We start from the raw sequence: 14,991 nt of genomic DNA, 5'->3' as shown, positions 1-14,991 counted from the left end.
TTAGTTGCACCTCCAAGGAAACTAGTATAGAAAGTGAGTGCAGAAGGTTGGTTGGACTATTTAGCTGCGATGGTGTCTTGCTATTTGTGTCACTCTTATGGTGGTGATCACGATTTGTCTCCACTCCAGTGCTTCTGTCACAACCTGATGTCTCAGTGTATTTTTTGTGTGTAATTATTGGAAGGATTCTCTCACCCAAAACAAACCTAACAGTATTGGAAGGAACATATGATTTATTACAGCGACACTACTCTAACCTTATTTTTCTCTCTCGTTTATTTAGGACTATTTTGAAACATCTGCTTCCCAACGTAACTATTTATAAGAGGCTCTAGGTAAGCTGATAAGAACTTTGAAGAGTGTTTTAAGATTCTAGTCATAGATTAACAAGATGTCTACATTAGTTAAAGAACATAGCTCAGTTTCCTTTATTATAAAAATACCCGACGCTTTCTGAGGACATATATGGTTGTGTAGTAGAATCAATGAGTGTGCTGACAAAGAATTGATGTTTTACCTTGACTCCTTTAATTTTTGTACTATCAGCGAGAAATAAATGCCCATGACAAGTCAAGATGCAAAATTTTAAGGGTTTTGAGAACAGCTCCTATGAAAATATGACTGCAACACGAAACAGTTAAAAGCATCAGAAGCAATGTGTGAAGCATCTAGATATATGTACAAGAACGTTAACCATGAAAAGAAAACAATTTACAACTTCTTCCCAGCTTAGATGTGGCAGTAGAACAAGTGAAGATGTCCCAGAATGGTTATCAATTAGGGAAAATTGTACCAAGTGGTCAACAGGTTAAGAATACATGCATAATCATGAGAAATTTCTCCAACCATCAGTTTTATCTTGATGTTGATAGACCTGTCATGTTGTTGCCTTTGTGTCCTGTATGTTCTCTCAGGACTGATTACCTTCTCGAGAGCCAAACATGTTTCTGCCCTGTCATATGAAAGAAGTTCACTTATTTGGATGTTGTTCTGGGTGTTATTGGAATATATGAGAGGTCAACTTGAGAGGAAGCTGCTACATACTCTGCCACATCTTACCTAGTGTGTCTCAGGCGCGTATTGTTAGCACTTCTTTCCCTCTTTAGAACTATTTTTAAAAAGCTAGAGAGAGAGAGAGAGAGAGAGAGAGAGAGAGAGAGAGAGAGTTCTGCACGAGTAATGGCTTTATCTAGTCAAGGGGTACATGAAATATAATTGTGGAACTCTCACGAGAATTCGAAAAAAAAAGACTCGGAAATAGCCGAATAATTGCCATTGTTTAAAGTGCGGAGTGCTTATCAATTTGCCATCAGGGGTCGTGTTAACGTGCTTGGAACTGACAATAATGTTCACTAGAGCCTTTTCAAGGAATTCAGGACAAGACGCTGAAATGTTTGCAATGCGGTCCTTAAGCGTCGTGTTTAGTGAAGCGATACATGCTACATACTGCGTTCTTGTGTGTGTATTATTGTAACTCACCTCGTGTTTTCCTTAAGTGTTCTATCTTGGTGTGATTGTGTTATGTAAATGTTTTCTGGGACGTGTATCCCATCAGAACAACCTGGTAGGAGCCAATATATCGACTGGTGTGTGTGGTTCGTTTATGTTTCTGCAGGACAACTTAGCACACTCCTCTATGCCACAAGTGGAAAGTCAAACAACAGATGCAGGTTATGTCAGAGTATACTTCAATAAATAATCTTCAATAGTGCATCTTGTCTGGTCTCACTGGTAGGCAGGAGTAGGAGGTGGCCTGTAGGAGGGGGCGGGGGCGGGTGCGTAGCTCTGGGGGGCATACTGGGCCTCTCCCTCGTAGGTCACTTCGGCCACGAAGCCTGAGTCGCCGTTCACGTAGTAAGTGACCCTCTGCAGACGGCCGTCGGCGAGCTGCACGTAGTAGGATCCCTGGGTGTCGTAACCGTCGCGCGTCTCCTGGGCATTGTAGTTGTTGCCGGAAGCATCATCTGCCACACCATAGTTGTAGTCGTACTTGGGCGGCGACTAACGGGGAGAAAGCATTGTAAGAAACGAGACATAGATAATACAAGTTTAGGAATGTTCACAACAACTCGCCTCACAGCCAAGAATCAGTATTCGGTGTTTTACCCTGACCACTCAGAGGAAAGGAAAGTCAAGAGAAGGTGTCAGTCCCTAAAGAAAACAATCCGAAAGCAAATGCACAATTACAACCTTTAGTTGAAGTTATTGGGATTTTGCAAAGGTTTGTTTGATCACAGCAATAGTTTGACAAGGATTCTACATTGCCAATAGGAATATATACCCATGTGAAGCCGACAAGGTAACAATTATTTACTCAAAGTGTGCATTCTACTTGAGGAACCAAGGAAGATTACTTACTACAGGAGAAGGAGCGTTGTAGGAAGGAGCAGGGGCGCGGTAAGAGGGAGCAGGGGCTTGGTAGGTTGGCTCCGGCGGGTGATAGGATGGCTCAGGGGCGTGGTAGGAGTCTGGGGGAGTGTCAGGGCGAGCGAGGGCAGCGACTACGAAGGTACACAGAAGGGCGATCTGAAGGAGGAAAGTGTGAGTAGTAGATGTGACTTTCGAGAACGGGGAGAGAGAGAGAGAGAGAGAGAGAGAGAGAGAGAGAGAGAGAGAGAGAGAGAGAGAGAGAGAGAGAGAGAGAGAGAGAGAGAGAAGTACTGCCTTTACAACTGAGAAACACAGAAATCTCAAAATTTAGCAGTGATGAACTTATACAACTGAGCTCGTGAGATCTGTTTGACTATCTTCTTTCCCTCACGTTTTTTTTTTTTCTTAGCAATCAGAAAAAAACAAAATCATATGTTCCTGCTCTATGAAAAGTATCCAGCGAGGCACAGCTTCAAGAGGCAGTGCGTCAGATTAGTCAGCTTGGCGGTAAACTTCTCAGGACAATTTGGTTTAGTATTGCCTTAATAGAACAACCAACACAGTTACTGGTATTTTTCGTCCAGTGCTCTTCTTGCTTAGTGTATTGAAACATTGACACAGCAAATAAGTTATATCAGAAAGTGCAGATAATGACATCCTATTTTTGTTTGAATTAGTATTCCGTTAGGGAAGAAAAATAAGTTTCGTGAGTCCCGTAAAAGCCTCGTAGGAGTTGAGGCAGAAGAATGGTTGGTAGAGCCTGGCTGTGCACTACCTTGAGAGCCATGGTGACTGTGATTGAAGATGATCACTTATGATGAGCAAGGAGGGACGCACCGCCTTATATACCGTGAAATGCCTCAGTCACGGTGACGTCACGCGGGCCGCGGGCTGAGGCGTGTTAGTTACAGTGAAGAAAAGAGTAAGTTCTAGATCCCCGTCCTTCCTTCACGTGCAAGAATGATGCGGCGAGAGTTGAATTGCCTTATTGAGTGAAACGTTTGTCTTCAGTAATAGAGGTCAATTACTTTAGGTTTCACTGGACTGGAGTGAACGTGGTAGCCTTGCGGTGAGTAGTCGGCGGTGGTATGTTCTTCCTCTCCCTCATCTCTCTTTCTCCTCCCTCTCTCATCTGATCGCTCACGTGTTGCTCTAGTTTTCACAATTATAGGAACAAAACAGTACTCGAGTGATTCAGTGATCAAAGCACATGGATGGTGATGTCAGAGTTCCGAGGTTTGAGTTGTGTGGAAGGTGACCTGCATTCTGTCTATTCAATTCTCCTTTCCTTTCTTGCTAATATTTGTAAAGACCTCGTAAAAAAGTTTGAGTTTTTCCTCTTTTTATATTAGAATCTCAGTTAAAAGGCAAAAATATAATGTTGAAAAAAAAGGACAAACTAAGGTGCCAATTCCCTCAAAATATAGATTTTTTATTACCCAGTGAAGGGTTGCATGTCGCAGCAGAATGGCTAAGAAGGTGCCAGCCAGGAACTTTCGCTTTGCAGTACACTTGACTTTCCTTGACTATATGCCAGGTGCAGAGAGCCGATGGTGTGGCCAGGGTGGCGGAGGTGGCGTCGGGATATACACCTGGTGCGTTGGTGTGTCTTGCATGTCACGCGGCGCCTCCACAGCTGTCTAAGAATCTCCCTCCTCGCCCATCCCTCCCCACTTCGTGTGACAAAACTTGACTAATGTAGAACTTTCATTTTATTGTGTTCATGACTTTACCTAATTCACATAGTTCACAGACTTCATGAAATCAGTAGTTACTAGTAAGATAGAGTTGATTAATAGAGGGATAATTAAGCTATAGTGAGGAACTATATATGACTTAGCAATGAAAAGAAAATATACAAAACTGTACTAATATCAGGAACTAGATGGTATATAGAAACAAGTGAATACAGAAGTAGTAGAAATGGATGACAAGCTAGACAATATCTGTTTTTCAACTCCATAATAGTTACAGAAATGTTAAACTCGATATTATCATCTTGTGGCGTCAGGAATGAAATTTTCTTAACGCTATAGTGGATATTTTTGTATAATATTTTGTACTTTTAGGTCAGTGAACATCTTACAAAAACCAATAATGATAAGGTGAGTCTGAAGTCTTCTTGTTTATCGACAGTCCATCAGTGACAGGGTTTAAAAGGAGAGTGGGAGAGGTTCAGGAGTCTCAGAATGGATGGAAGCCGCCGCGCACGGTGAAAGTGAGTGTTGAGCTCATCAAGTTATGAGTGTTGCTGGAATGATGCATGTGTCGCGAATTTTATTTTGTTCACGGGAAAATATATTGTCATATCATTTTTGAGGAATGTCTGCTTATCACTCCGTCTGTCTGTCTGTCTCTTTATTTATCTGTCTGTCCGTGCTTGGACCAATGCATATCTATTCTTTTCCCTGTCTGGCAAATATCTTTGTCTTTATCTCTGTCTTTCTTTTTGTCTGTTTGTCTGTGTCTGTTCGTTGGCGCTTAGAACGATGCATATATATATATATATATATATATATATATATATATATATATATATATATATATATATATATATATATATATATATATATATATATATATATATATATATTCAAAATGTTCCTGTTGAGTCCTTAGAGTGAACGACATATGAATAGATCGATGACAGACGAAATACTAATTTAAATCCATTGCCTATAACGTTTGTGTTTTATCTTTCCTTTCTATTCGATTTAGTATTCATAACTATTACTGCCTCTCTGGGAGAGGGAAATACACCAACACATGTGCCAAGGCCAGTGAGGGAAGGTAAGCGCTGAGGCCACGCCCGGTTATAGTGTGTCACCAGCTCACTGTTCCTTGTTGCCTACAATGCGAAGGTCTGATAGCGAGAGGCGGTGTTTTTTTTTGTTTTTTTTATACCATGTGGGCTTTTCACGGAAATTTATGGGCTAAAGGGGATACTTTATGGGGTACCTCCTATCTTAAAGCCCACCCGCTAGGAAACCGTTGCCCCGAGTGAGGAAGGCCAACCTACACTCAGACCGTGGACAGGATTCTAACCCGTGCGCTTGGAGACCTCTAGGATCCCAAAGCACGCATGGTTCCACTGTACCACGGCGTTTAAGGGTCTGAGAGGCTGCATCACTTCTCAATTTTCCAAGATTAGTTTCTCGAAAACATCTCTGAACCGACAAACAATCTGTCTCCATAAAAAGTTTGTACCAATAACAAATATCGCGATAATAAATTTCATTAGATTCCAGCGCCGATTCACCACATGTAAAGCTGTATATAATTGTGCATGTATGTGTGTGTGTGTGTGTGTGTGTGTGTGTGTGTGTGTGTGTGTGTGTGTGTGTGTGTGTGTGTGTGTGTGTGTGTGTGTGTGTGTGTGTGTGTGTGTGTGTGTGTGTACGTCTGTGTGTGTATGGACATAGTATCGTGTGATGTTGATGATGATGGCTATGGATGTGGCAGTAATATTAATGATAATAGTTGATATAGTACTAGTAGGAGTAATAGTGAGTAGTAATGGTAAATGATGAGTGAAGAAGGCGATGCAATATCATTCATTACAGCTGAAATTACAATGACGAGTGTGATGATAAATGAGATCAAATTGGGAATGATAGTAACCAAAGAAAAAGAGGTTGTGGCCTCGCTTTCCCGGTGTGTGTTGTGTATTGATGTGGTCTCAGTCCTACCCGAAGATCGGTCTATGAGCTCTGAGCTCGCTCCGTAATGGAGAAGATTGGCTAGGTGACCAGGAGGCGACCGAGGTGAATTACAAACACACACACACACACACACACACACACACACACACACACACACACACACACACACACACACACACACACACACACAAATAGTTTTACATTGTTATTATTTCCCATCACGATTGAGGTCTTCGTCTCCTGAATATTTACCCTTTATGATCTCTCTCTCTCTCTCTCTCTCTCTCTCTCTCTCTCTCTCTCTCTCTCTCTCTCTCTCTCTCTCTCTCTCTCTCTCTCTCTAGAAAGATGGTATGTCAAGGCCTATTTTTTTTTACGAGGCAGATGTCTTATAAGCTTCAAAGTGCAGCTGTTGTCCATTGTCTGATGTTAGCGTGGTGTCATTTGGGCAGCATTTATTCATTAAAACTACAAGTCTATTTTTAACGCCTTGTTGTTACTGTTTTTGGAAGGCAACTTGGCAGAGGAGTTTGGTGTGTTTAAATTCTAGTTCCTTTCTCGTCTTTTTGCGCCGTGTGGTCCCTAGTTTCTGTTTTATTTGTCTATCTGTGTTACCTAGGAAGAACACCAAGCAAGGACAGGAAAACTATAATATAAAAGTTCCTCTGAGATGTACGTTCGCATACTGAAGAAAGAAGTTGTCGTTAGATAATAAGTTCTCATGAAATCTGCCTCTTAAAAAGGTTCAAGTCATAGGAAGGAGGGAATACAAAAGCAGGCAGGGAGTTCCAGAGTTTACTTTGCTTGTAGAGTTCACCTTTTGGAATCTTCATCTGTCAGGTGTTTTTCTTTCTATAGTTGTAAGGTATGTGTATGTAGATGAATTTATTGTTATTATTTATTTTCTTCTTGTTGTTATCCTCACTGTCTTCTTTTCTGCTCTCTTTTTCTTATATTTGCTGTTTTTCCTTTTTCTCTATTTTTTGTTCTTTTCTTGCTTTATCCATTTCTTTTATTTCATTTTGTTTATTTTCTCCTTTTCTCTTCCTCCTCCTCCTCCTCCTCCTCCTCCTCCTCCTCCTCCTCCTCCTCCTCCTCCTCCTCCTCCTCCTTCTTCTTCTTCTTCCTCTTCCTCTTCCTCTTCCTCCTCCTCCTCCTCCTCCTCCACATTTTTTTCTACCCCAGGATCCTGATCATAGACGGGCCCTAGCCTGAGGACGGAGACAGGCAGAAAGTGAGGGTGGCAAGGACGCATGCAAGCGGACAGTGAGGGAGGCAGGCAGGGGCAGTGTTGAAGGGTTGTCATCAGCATTGTACCCGCGTTTTTATCTGAGTTATTGTTGTGCTTACTAATGTGCTGCTTGTCCTCAATGTAAAGCGGGACTAATGAATGAAATATGATTGTAAGCTAGAACAGTTTCGACACAATGTGACTTAAGAACACTGCACCAGTTAAAGATTAGTGGATTACCGTGTTACCGCTGTGGTCATCATTTGTTCACATTATAACTCTGTAAAGTGAAAATGTTTGCATGGACATATAAAAGAGAAAAGAACGGGAATTTGGTTTAGTCTTTTCTAAACCTCAATATTATTCAGGAGTTATGAGAGAAGGAAAATGTGTCTCAAATGTTCTTAAAGATTGTGAATATTTGCTAGCAGTGAAAAACTTGATGGAGAAGTAGGAGTAAATATTGAACCATAAATATTAGCTTTATTCGATGATACTACACTGAACATCTTATTGGAAAAAAGAAAAGACTTATAGCTAAAACAAACTTGACTTGGGTTCATTTAAGAATATTGCTCTGCATAATATCAGAGATAAACGTTGTTTCATTTTAGAGAAAGAATGCAAGACGTGGATCCATATGAATACAAGTGAATTTCAAACGGGAAGGTACTCTAAAATTGTGAATGAGTTATTTAATTTGGCTTGGATTTTCTACATTAACTACACTATTATAGGAATACGAGTGTACAACATTGACGGATGGAGAGATACGTAGATAGATAGAAGGATGAATAGATATCTAAGTAAACTGATATATACACACGTTTAAAGCAGTTCTTAAGATCCCATTACAGTGACAATCTTGCGAGTACTGGGGACAGTCAAAGGGACCTAAAGTCTTTAGCTTCCTTGCATCGTACGGAGCTCACTGGAAAGATTCACTGAAGTGAAGGTAACCTTGATAAGCTGTGGTGGTGGTGGATCGGGTCATTGGTTATTTGACACTGAAGCAATGAGGTTATGATGAGGCTGATTGGAGTGGTGTGTGTGTGTGTGTGTGTGTGTGTGTGTGTGTGTGTGTGTGTGTGTGTGTGTGTGTGTGTGTGTGTGTGTGTGTGTGTGTGTGTGTGTGTGTGTGTGTGTGTGTGTGTGTGTGTGTGTGTGTGTGTGTGTGTGTGTGTGTGTGTGTGTGTGTGTGTGTGTGTGTGTGTGGCCAATTGGAGCAGGCATCGCTGGTGTGCACGTTGGTTTCCCATAAAACAAAAATAAACAGATAAATAGTAAAGAAATGGAAGCGATAATAACGCTGGTTCTGATCTTCATTGTGCGTAAAAATTAACACATGAAGGAAAAGAGAACCAGAGAAACAGAGAATGGGGAAGAATGGGAGTTTGTTAAAAAAGATCGAGATTATCTTTTTGCTGTTGTTTTAATTCAAGACATAAATAAGCTACAATTACAATATTTGATAAGAGAGAGAGAGACTGTTGAGCAGGTTTAAGATAGGGTCACTTTATCAGAGGAATTAGGCGTGGCCGTAGGCTGGGGGCTGAGTGTACACGGGGGCCGGGGCCTTGCCGTAACCCTTGGGCTCGTGCCTGATCTCGCCCTCGTACTCCACGGTGGCCATGAAGCCGCCGTCCTTGTTCACCTTGTAGACGATCTTCTGCACGCGGCCGTCGGGAAGCAGCACGTGGTGGGCCCCCTCGGTGTTGTAGCCGTCGCGATGTTCATTCTGGCCGAAGTCAAGGCCGGCGTATTCGTCCTTCACTGCCCAGTCGAAAGAGTATTCCGGTTTCTATTGAGAGATATAGATAGGTAGATAGGTAGATTGAGAGAGAGAGAGAGAGAGAGAGAGAGAGAGAGAGAGAGAGAGAGAGAGAGAGACAGACAGACAGACAGACAGACAGACAGACAGACAGACAGACAGACAGACAGACAGACAGACAGACAGGGAGAGAGAGAGAGAGAGAGAGAGAGAGAGAGAGAGAGAGAGAGAGAGAGAGTTGTTACTTGTGGCGAGATGCAAAGGTGTGAGGCATCAGTGTCTTGAGGACTCTGTGAACGGGACTCACTGCAGGTGGGGGAGGAGGCGGAGTATAGCCGTAACCTCCTGCCGGGGCGGGGGCTGAGTGTCCGGAGTCTGGGCGGGCGGAGCCAGCTGCCACGAGGGCGGTGAAGGCGACAACCTGGCGGAGAGAAAAGAGTCGTAAGCATCCCTGACGGCACAACAGGATACAGCGGTTCAGCGATCACTTCCCAGCGGTGGCCAAGCGTTCTCCTACCTTGAGGAAAGACATGCTGTTATCGATGCACAGATCTGACTACTGCTTGGTCTGAGATTTGTCCACCTTTAAGTATCCGCAGCTCTGCTGTCTCCCATAGCTGAAGGTCATTGGGTCCCGCCCAGAATGAAAGACTGTTTTACATGACGATCAGGTAGCGGTGGGTCACAGATGTGGAAATGAAGGTGAACTCTCGGGTGATCACTGCACTGAATATTCGACTGATGAAAGGAAAATGGAACAAAATCGTAAGTTGCTGTCCGTAACGTGGATTGATCCCTTACACCATCTCTCTCTGATCCCTTTATTCCTTTAACGGTCAGCTTGTGTTGATATTTTCATTGCTGCGGCAGTTGGCATGAATTCAATGATGCTGCCACGTATGAGCGCCCCCTTAATTCTATAGTGAGACCACCCCACCCACGTCAGCCCTCTCTGTTGGCATCGTCATCCCCTCCCTGGCGTGACATGCGCCTCTCAGGGTGTGCAATACAATGCATCACAACTTGGCTTCCCATAGTGAGACTTACGCAATGGTTGTGATAATCATAACTATTTTTAATGCTTCTTTTGCAATGATGATTATGATGATAGTTATTTTATTATTACTACTATTTCTACTACTACTACGACTTTTACTACTACTACTACTACTACTACTACTACTACTACTACTACTACTACTACTACTACTACTACTACTACTACTACTACCACAATTAGTATTACTACTATCTCTATTGCTACCACTACTACTACTTTACCATTAGTTCTAGGGGGATACACCAAAGATGAGCTTGAATGGTGATATGGGCCCTAATATGGGTACCCCTATAAATAAGATTGCCTGTGTCACTAATGGGCGGAAGCTTAACAGCGCTTCCCTCATATACTCTTCAAGTATGCCTACAGGCGCTATAAGCCATAACATAAAAAAAAGATTCCTCATTGAGCCTACTAAAACTTTAAAAAATATCATTATATTCCATTAAAGCCTGCGAAACTATCAGTGTAATTTATTATACCTTCGACTATACTTTACACTATGTCTCGGGTTTGAATTCTCGTCACTGCAGCTTACTGGCCTGCAATGTCTGCCTAACCTCACCATCTAATGATGCCCAGTGCATTGCTGCTCGCACGTCACATTCCTCCATGCTGAGAGTATGACACGAGGGAGCATTTTGTAGACTGGGATGAAGACAAAAGTACAATGAGGAGATTCTAAAGATAGACCTACAGGTTCTATACTGAAGTTACATATCGTGGATTTCTTCACATTTTTTCTTCAACACCAAAGGCCTTTTTTCATGAGTGCAAGACACTTCCTCCAAATTTAAAGCAACTATTGTGTAAGAAAGTTATTTTTTTCCCCATTTCGCCACTGCGCTGTAAACAGTATCGTCGATTAGAACTCCAAAAATATGAATTTTATGAGACACAAGAGCAAAATATATAAATCACTGTTATTTTTTCAGTCATATTCCCTTTGTGGCTTCAGAGGAGACCATTCACATTGCGTAGACTACAAGGAAATATGTAGAAGTTAAGTATCCTTTAATAAATAGCCATAACAGAGTAGCAGCGTCCGGCGGGATGAGGGGTATCACTGGTAGGCTGAGGCGGGGATGTAGGAGGGCTTTGGGGCGGGGGCGTAGCTCTCCCGGGGGTACTGGGCCTCGCCCTCGTAAGTCACGTCGGCCACGAAGCCTGAGTCGCCGTTGACGGTGTAGGTGACCTTCTGCAGGCGGCCGTCGGGCAGCTGTACGTAGTAGGATCCCTGGGTGTCGTAGCCGTCGCGCGCCTCCTGGGCACCGAAGTCGTTGCCAGAGTACTCGTCCTTGACGGCGTAGTTGTAGTCGTACTTGGGCGGCGCCTGAGGAGGAAAAAAGGTTGTAGCGAACGTGACAACGACACAACGCCGGCGAGGGTGTTAGGGACAGACAATGACAGTGAGGCATGGACGGTGCTCACCTCAGGGGCAGGAGCGTGGTAAGAGGGCGCCGGAGCGTGGTAGGAGGGAGCAGGAACGCCATAGGAAGCTGCAGGGATGTCGGGGTGGGCACGGGTGACGGCCGCGAGGGCTGACAGCAGGACAACCTGAAGGAGGAGAATGTCAACATTGGCTGACGTGTGCCAAGACACAAACACACACACACACACACACACACACACACACACACACACACACACACATTACACACCACGTAGTGAAGTGGTTAGCAAGCTCGGCTCACAACCGAGAGGATCCGGGATCGAGTCATGGGAAGCGGCGAGCAAATGGGCAAGCCTCTTAATGTGTAGCCCTGTTCCCCTAGCAGTTAATAGGTACGAAATATAACTCGAGGGGTTGTGGCCTCGCTCTTCCGGTGTGTGGAGTGTGTTGTGGTCTCAGTCCTACATGAAAAATCGGTCTATGAGCTCTGAGTTCGATCCGTAATGGTCGTCTGCTGGATGACTAGCAGACGACCGAGGTGATTTACACACACACACACACACACACACACACACACACACACACACACACACACACACACACACACACACATCTTATTTTCGCTGTCAGCCTCTCCATGAGAAATGGCCGCGCCAGTCCTTCAGGATACCGTCCTACAGATTCAAATCCTGCTTGTGTTTTAAGTCTCTTATATCTGTCCTGGGCAGAGACATTCTGAGGGACTGTGCACCAGTCCACAGCCCTCCACGCAATCACAAGCAGCCTCAGGAAAGCCTGAGTAAGAAAGGCCGGCCAGAGTTATGGCCGCTGCGTGAGTCACTGCAGGGCAAACACTAGGGCGTGGAGGCAGCGGTGGGTGGTTGTGCACTACCTTGAGAGCCATGGCGTCTGTGAATGATGAGATGTAAGGACCGAGGGGGACGCGTCGCCTTATATACTGGGATGTGACGCCGCCTCGGTGACGTCAGGTGAGCCTCAGGCTTAGAGACGCCTCCCACTATTGAAGGTCGAAAGCCGCGTTCCCGGCCTCCCATTCACGCCCCGGGCAGCGGCGATGGGTCGGCGGGGGAGCATCATCACGTTTTCTTCGTAAGCTGTGTAAGCTGTTTGTATGTTCACTCTTGTCGAAAATGTGATGCATACTCTGTTTGCGGCGCCCGTCACATAAAAAAATACGTCACCATCAACACATTCCTAGGTAGAGAGCTTTACTTTCACAGCCACACTGTCCAACAGATTTTGATATAAGAAGCCACCAGAAGAGTCGGTGCATTGAATCTATTGGTTTCCACGTTCATCGAGTTTGTTGTGTCAGGCCACCTGACGAGCTATCATTGTCCAAGTAATAAAACTATACATAAATACTGACTGTACGAGCCTCGGGGAAAGAATGCGTGCAATGTACTGGAGGAGGAGGAGGAGGAGGAGGAGGAGGAGGAGGAGGAGGAGGAGGAGGAGGAGGAGGAGGAGGAGGAGGAGGAGGAGGAGGAGGAAGAAGAGGAGGAGGAGGAGGACGAGGAAGAGGAAGAGGAAGAGGAGGAGGAGCAGGAGGAGGAAGAGGAGGATGACGAGGAGGAGGAGAAGAAAAGGATAGACATGAATTGAAAATAGTGCTGAAATTTGCTTCTTGCTCGTTTAATACGTTTACATAAATAAAGTCGTTGGTTTGTACATAAATAGTTCTTTAAGGAAAAGCAGTGACTGAGTTTAAAGAACAAAGGGACGTTGTTTTGGGAATTCGTGACAGAGGTTAAGCATGACCATAGGCTGGTGTGGGTGGGGGTCCGTAGGCGGGGGCTGAGTGTAGGTGGGAGCTGGGGGCTTGCCGTAGGCGTCGTGCTTAGCCTCGCCCTCGTACTCCACGGTGGCCACGTAGCCGCCGTCCCCGTGGACAGTGTAGGTGACCCTCTGCACGCGGCTGTCGGGCAGCAGCACGTAGTAGCTGCCCTCGGTGTTGTAGCCGTCGCGGGTCTCGTGCTGGCCGAAGTCAAGAGCGGCATAGTCGTCCTTCACGGCCCAGTCGAAGGAGTATTCGGGTTTCTGTTAGAAGAGAGATGGAGAGAGAAGTATTGGGAGAGTTGTTTTTGTTGCTGAGGTGTGAGTGTGTGAGGCATCAGTGTCCTTCATGAGTCGCTGCACGGGACTCACCGCTGGTGGGGAGGAGGAGGAGGTGTAGCCGTAACCACCAGCCGGGGCGTGAGCTGGAGCTGCGTGGGCAGGGGCGGCATGTCCACCATGGCCACCAGAATCAGGGCGGGCAGAGGCAGCTGCCACGAGGGCGATGAAAGCAACAACCTGGCGAAGGAAAAGGAGAGCTGTGAGCATCCTGAACGAAACAACAGAACCCTGTTGCTCAGTGATAATTTCCCAGCAGTAGCCAGGCGTTCTCCTACCTTGAGGAAAGACATGATACTCTCAAAGCACAGGAATCACTGATGCCCTCACCACGAGAACTCCAGCTTAAGTACGTGTCGCTAGGGCGTGTCTTTCATGCAGGACGCAGACATGGGCAGGGCCGAGAGAGAAAGGCTGCCTGCTTTACATGATAGTCGGACAGCAGGTCAGAGAATGTTTGTCTTTATTCTTATTCACGTACCATCTACCTTTCGAGTTCATGTTAGACTGTTCGCCTTCTACTAGCGCAACAAAATTCGCTTCCAATCTGAAGAGGACACGCTTTTATACAAAATTGTCACTGTTACCTTGATGTCTTCCTGGAATGACTTGAGGGAGGATGGTGGAGAAGGATGCTGTGAAGTATTGGAAATGTGGCTTCCTTAGCAAGCATGGTAATTGTTCCTCTCTGTGTGTACCGGGTCCGAAGGAACATATGCATTAATTATTTGTATTGTCTATATCTTGTGTTTGTGGTGTTTTATTAGATCACTCTTATTACCATTTGGTGTATGATAGTAATTAATTATATATAATTAAGAACAGTGTTCCCGTGTAATTCAGTGTTTGTTTGTCAGACTGGTAACTATCTTCATTACTGCTTGATGAACATTGCTTCCTGGTGTACCAGATCATTAATTCCTTCCCAATCCAAAGCATCTTTTGTTTTTATTTCAATAAGTAAACTTGACTAAATTGATTTTGTACATAACTAAAGAGGTAAAGAAAGGATTTTTGAATTATCAAAGGGAAGAGAGAATATAGCGCGGTGGATTCTTGTTATAGTAGATGCTTTATATTTTTAGGATTACAACAGCTGGCAGCCACCAACCTGTGTTCACCCACTGGAAAACAATAATAAGAGAGATATCATCTGGCCTTTTTTTCTGCAAGACAAAAACTTAAGTCTCTTAATAAAGAATATATATATATATATATATATATATATATATATATATATATATATATATATATATATATATATATATATATATATATATATATATATATATATATATATATATATATATATATATATATATATATATATATATATATATATATATATATATATATATATATATATAT

The 14,991-nt window shown here is 43.9% G+C and overlaps 4 protein-coding genes across 4 annotated transcripts; all 4 read right to left on the bottom strand.

The window, feature by feature from the left end:
* Positions 1–1,665: 1,665 nt before the first annotated feature.
* LOC123501791 (cuticle protein 8-like) lies at positions 1,666–3,247 on the bottom strand. Its single transcript, XM_045250811.1, has 3 exons — positions 3,146–3,247; positions 2,359–2,526; positions 1,666–2,001 (listed from the first exon to the last, which is right to left on the bottom strand). Exons 1-3 carry the CDS (start codon positions 3,155–3,157, stop codon positions 1,726–1,728), a joined length of 456 nt encoding a protein of 151 aa, XP_045106746.1. The 5' UTR covers positions 3,158–3,247; the 3' UTR covers positions 1,666–1,725.
* Positions 3,248–8,676: 5,429 nt separating this feature from the next.
* On the bottom strand, positions 8,677–9,620 carry LOC123501794 (cuticle protein 7-like). The gene is made up of 3 exons (XM_045250814.1): positions 9,552–9,620; positions 9,342–9,455; positions 8,677–9,064 (listed from the first exon to the last, which is right to left on the bottom strand). The coding sequence occupies exons 1-3, from the start codon at positions 9,564–9,566 to the stop codon at positions 8,792–8,794; spliced, it is 402 nt and encodes a 133-aa protein (XP_045106749.1). The 5' UTR covers positions 9,567–9,620; the 3' UTR covers positions 8,677–8,791.
* A 1,474-nt stretch (positions 9,621–11,094) lies between these two features.
* On the bottom strand, positions 11,095–12,987 carry LOC123501793 (cuticle protein 21-like). Its single transcript, XM_045250813.1, has 3 exons — positions 12,380–12,987; positions 11,526–11,651; positions 11,095–11,427 (listed from the first exon to the last, which is right to left on the bottom strand). Exons 1-3 carry the CDS (start codon positions 12,389–12,391, stop codon positions 11,158–11,160), a joined length of 408 nt encoding a protein of 135 aa, XP_045106748.1. The 5' UTR covers positions 12,392–12,987; the 3' UTR covers positions 11,095–11,157.
* A 135-nt stretch (positions 12,988–13,122) lies between these two features.
* On the bottom strand, positions 13,123–14,050 carry LOC123501790 (cuticle protein 7-like). Its single transcript, XM_045250810.1, has 3 exons — positions 13,902–14,050; positions 13,657–13,803; positions 13,123–13,548 (listed from the first exon to the last, which is right to left on the bottom strand). Exons 1-3 carry the CDS (start codon positions 13,914–13,916, stop codon positions 13,216–13,218), a joined length of 495 nt encoding a protein of 164 aa, XP_045106745.1. The 5' UTR covers positions 13,917–14,050; the 3' UTR covers positions 13,123–13,215.
* Between the last annotated feature and the right edge of the window lie 941 nt (positions 14,051–14,991).

Source organism: Portunus trituberculatus, chromosome 10, assembly GCF_017591435.1.
Source record: "Portunus trituberculatus isolate SZX2019 chromosome 10, ASM1759143v1, whole genome shotgun sequence".
In the NCBI taxonomy this organism is placed as follows: domain Eukaryota; kingdom Metazoa; phylum Arthropoda; class Malacostraca; order Decapoda; family Portunidae; genus Portunus; species Portunus trituberculatus.
This window is presented reverse-complemented; position numbering and strand designations above follow the sequence as displayed.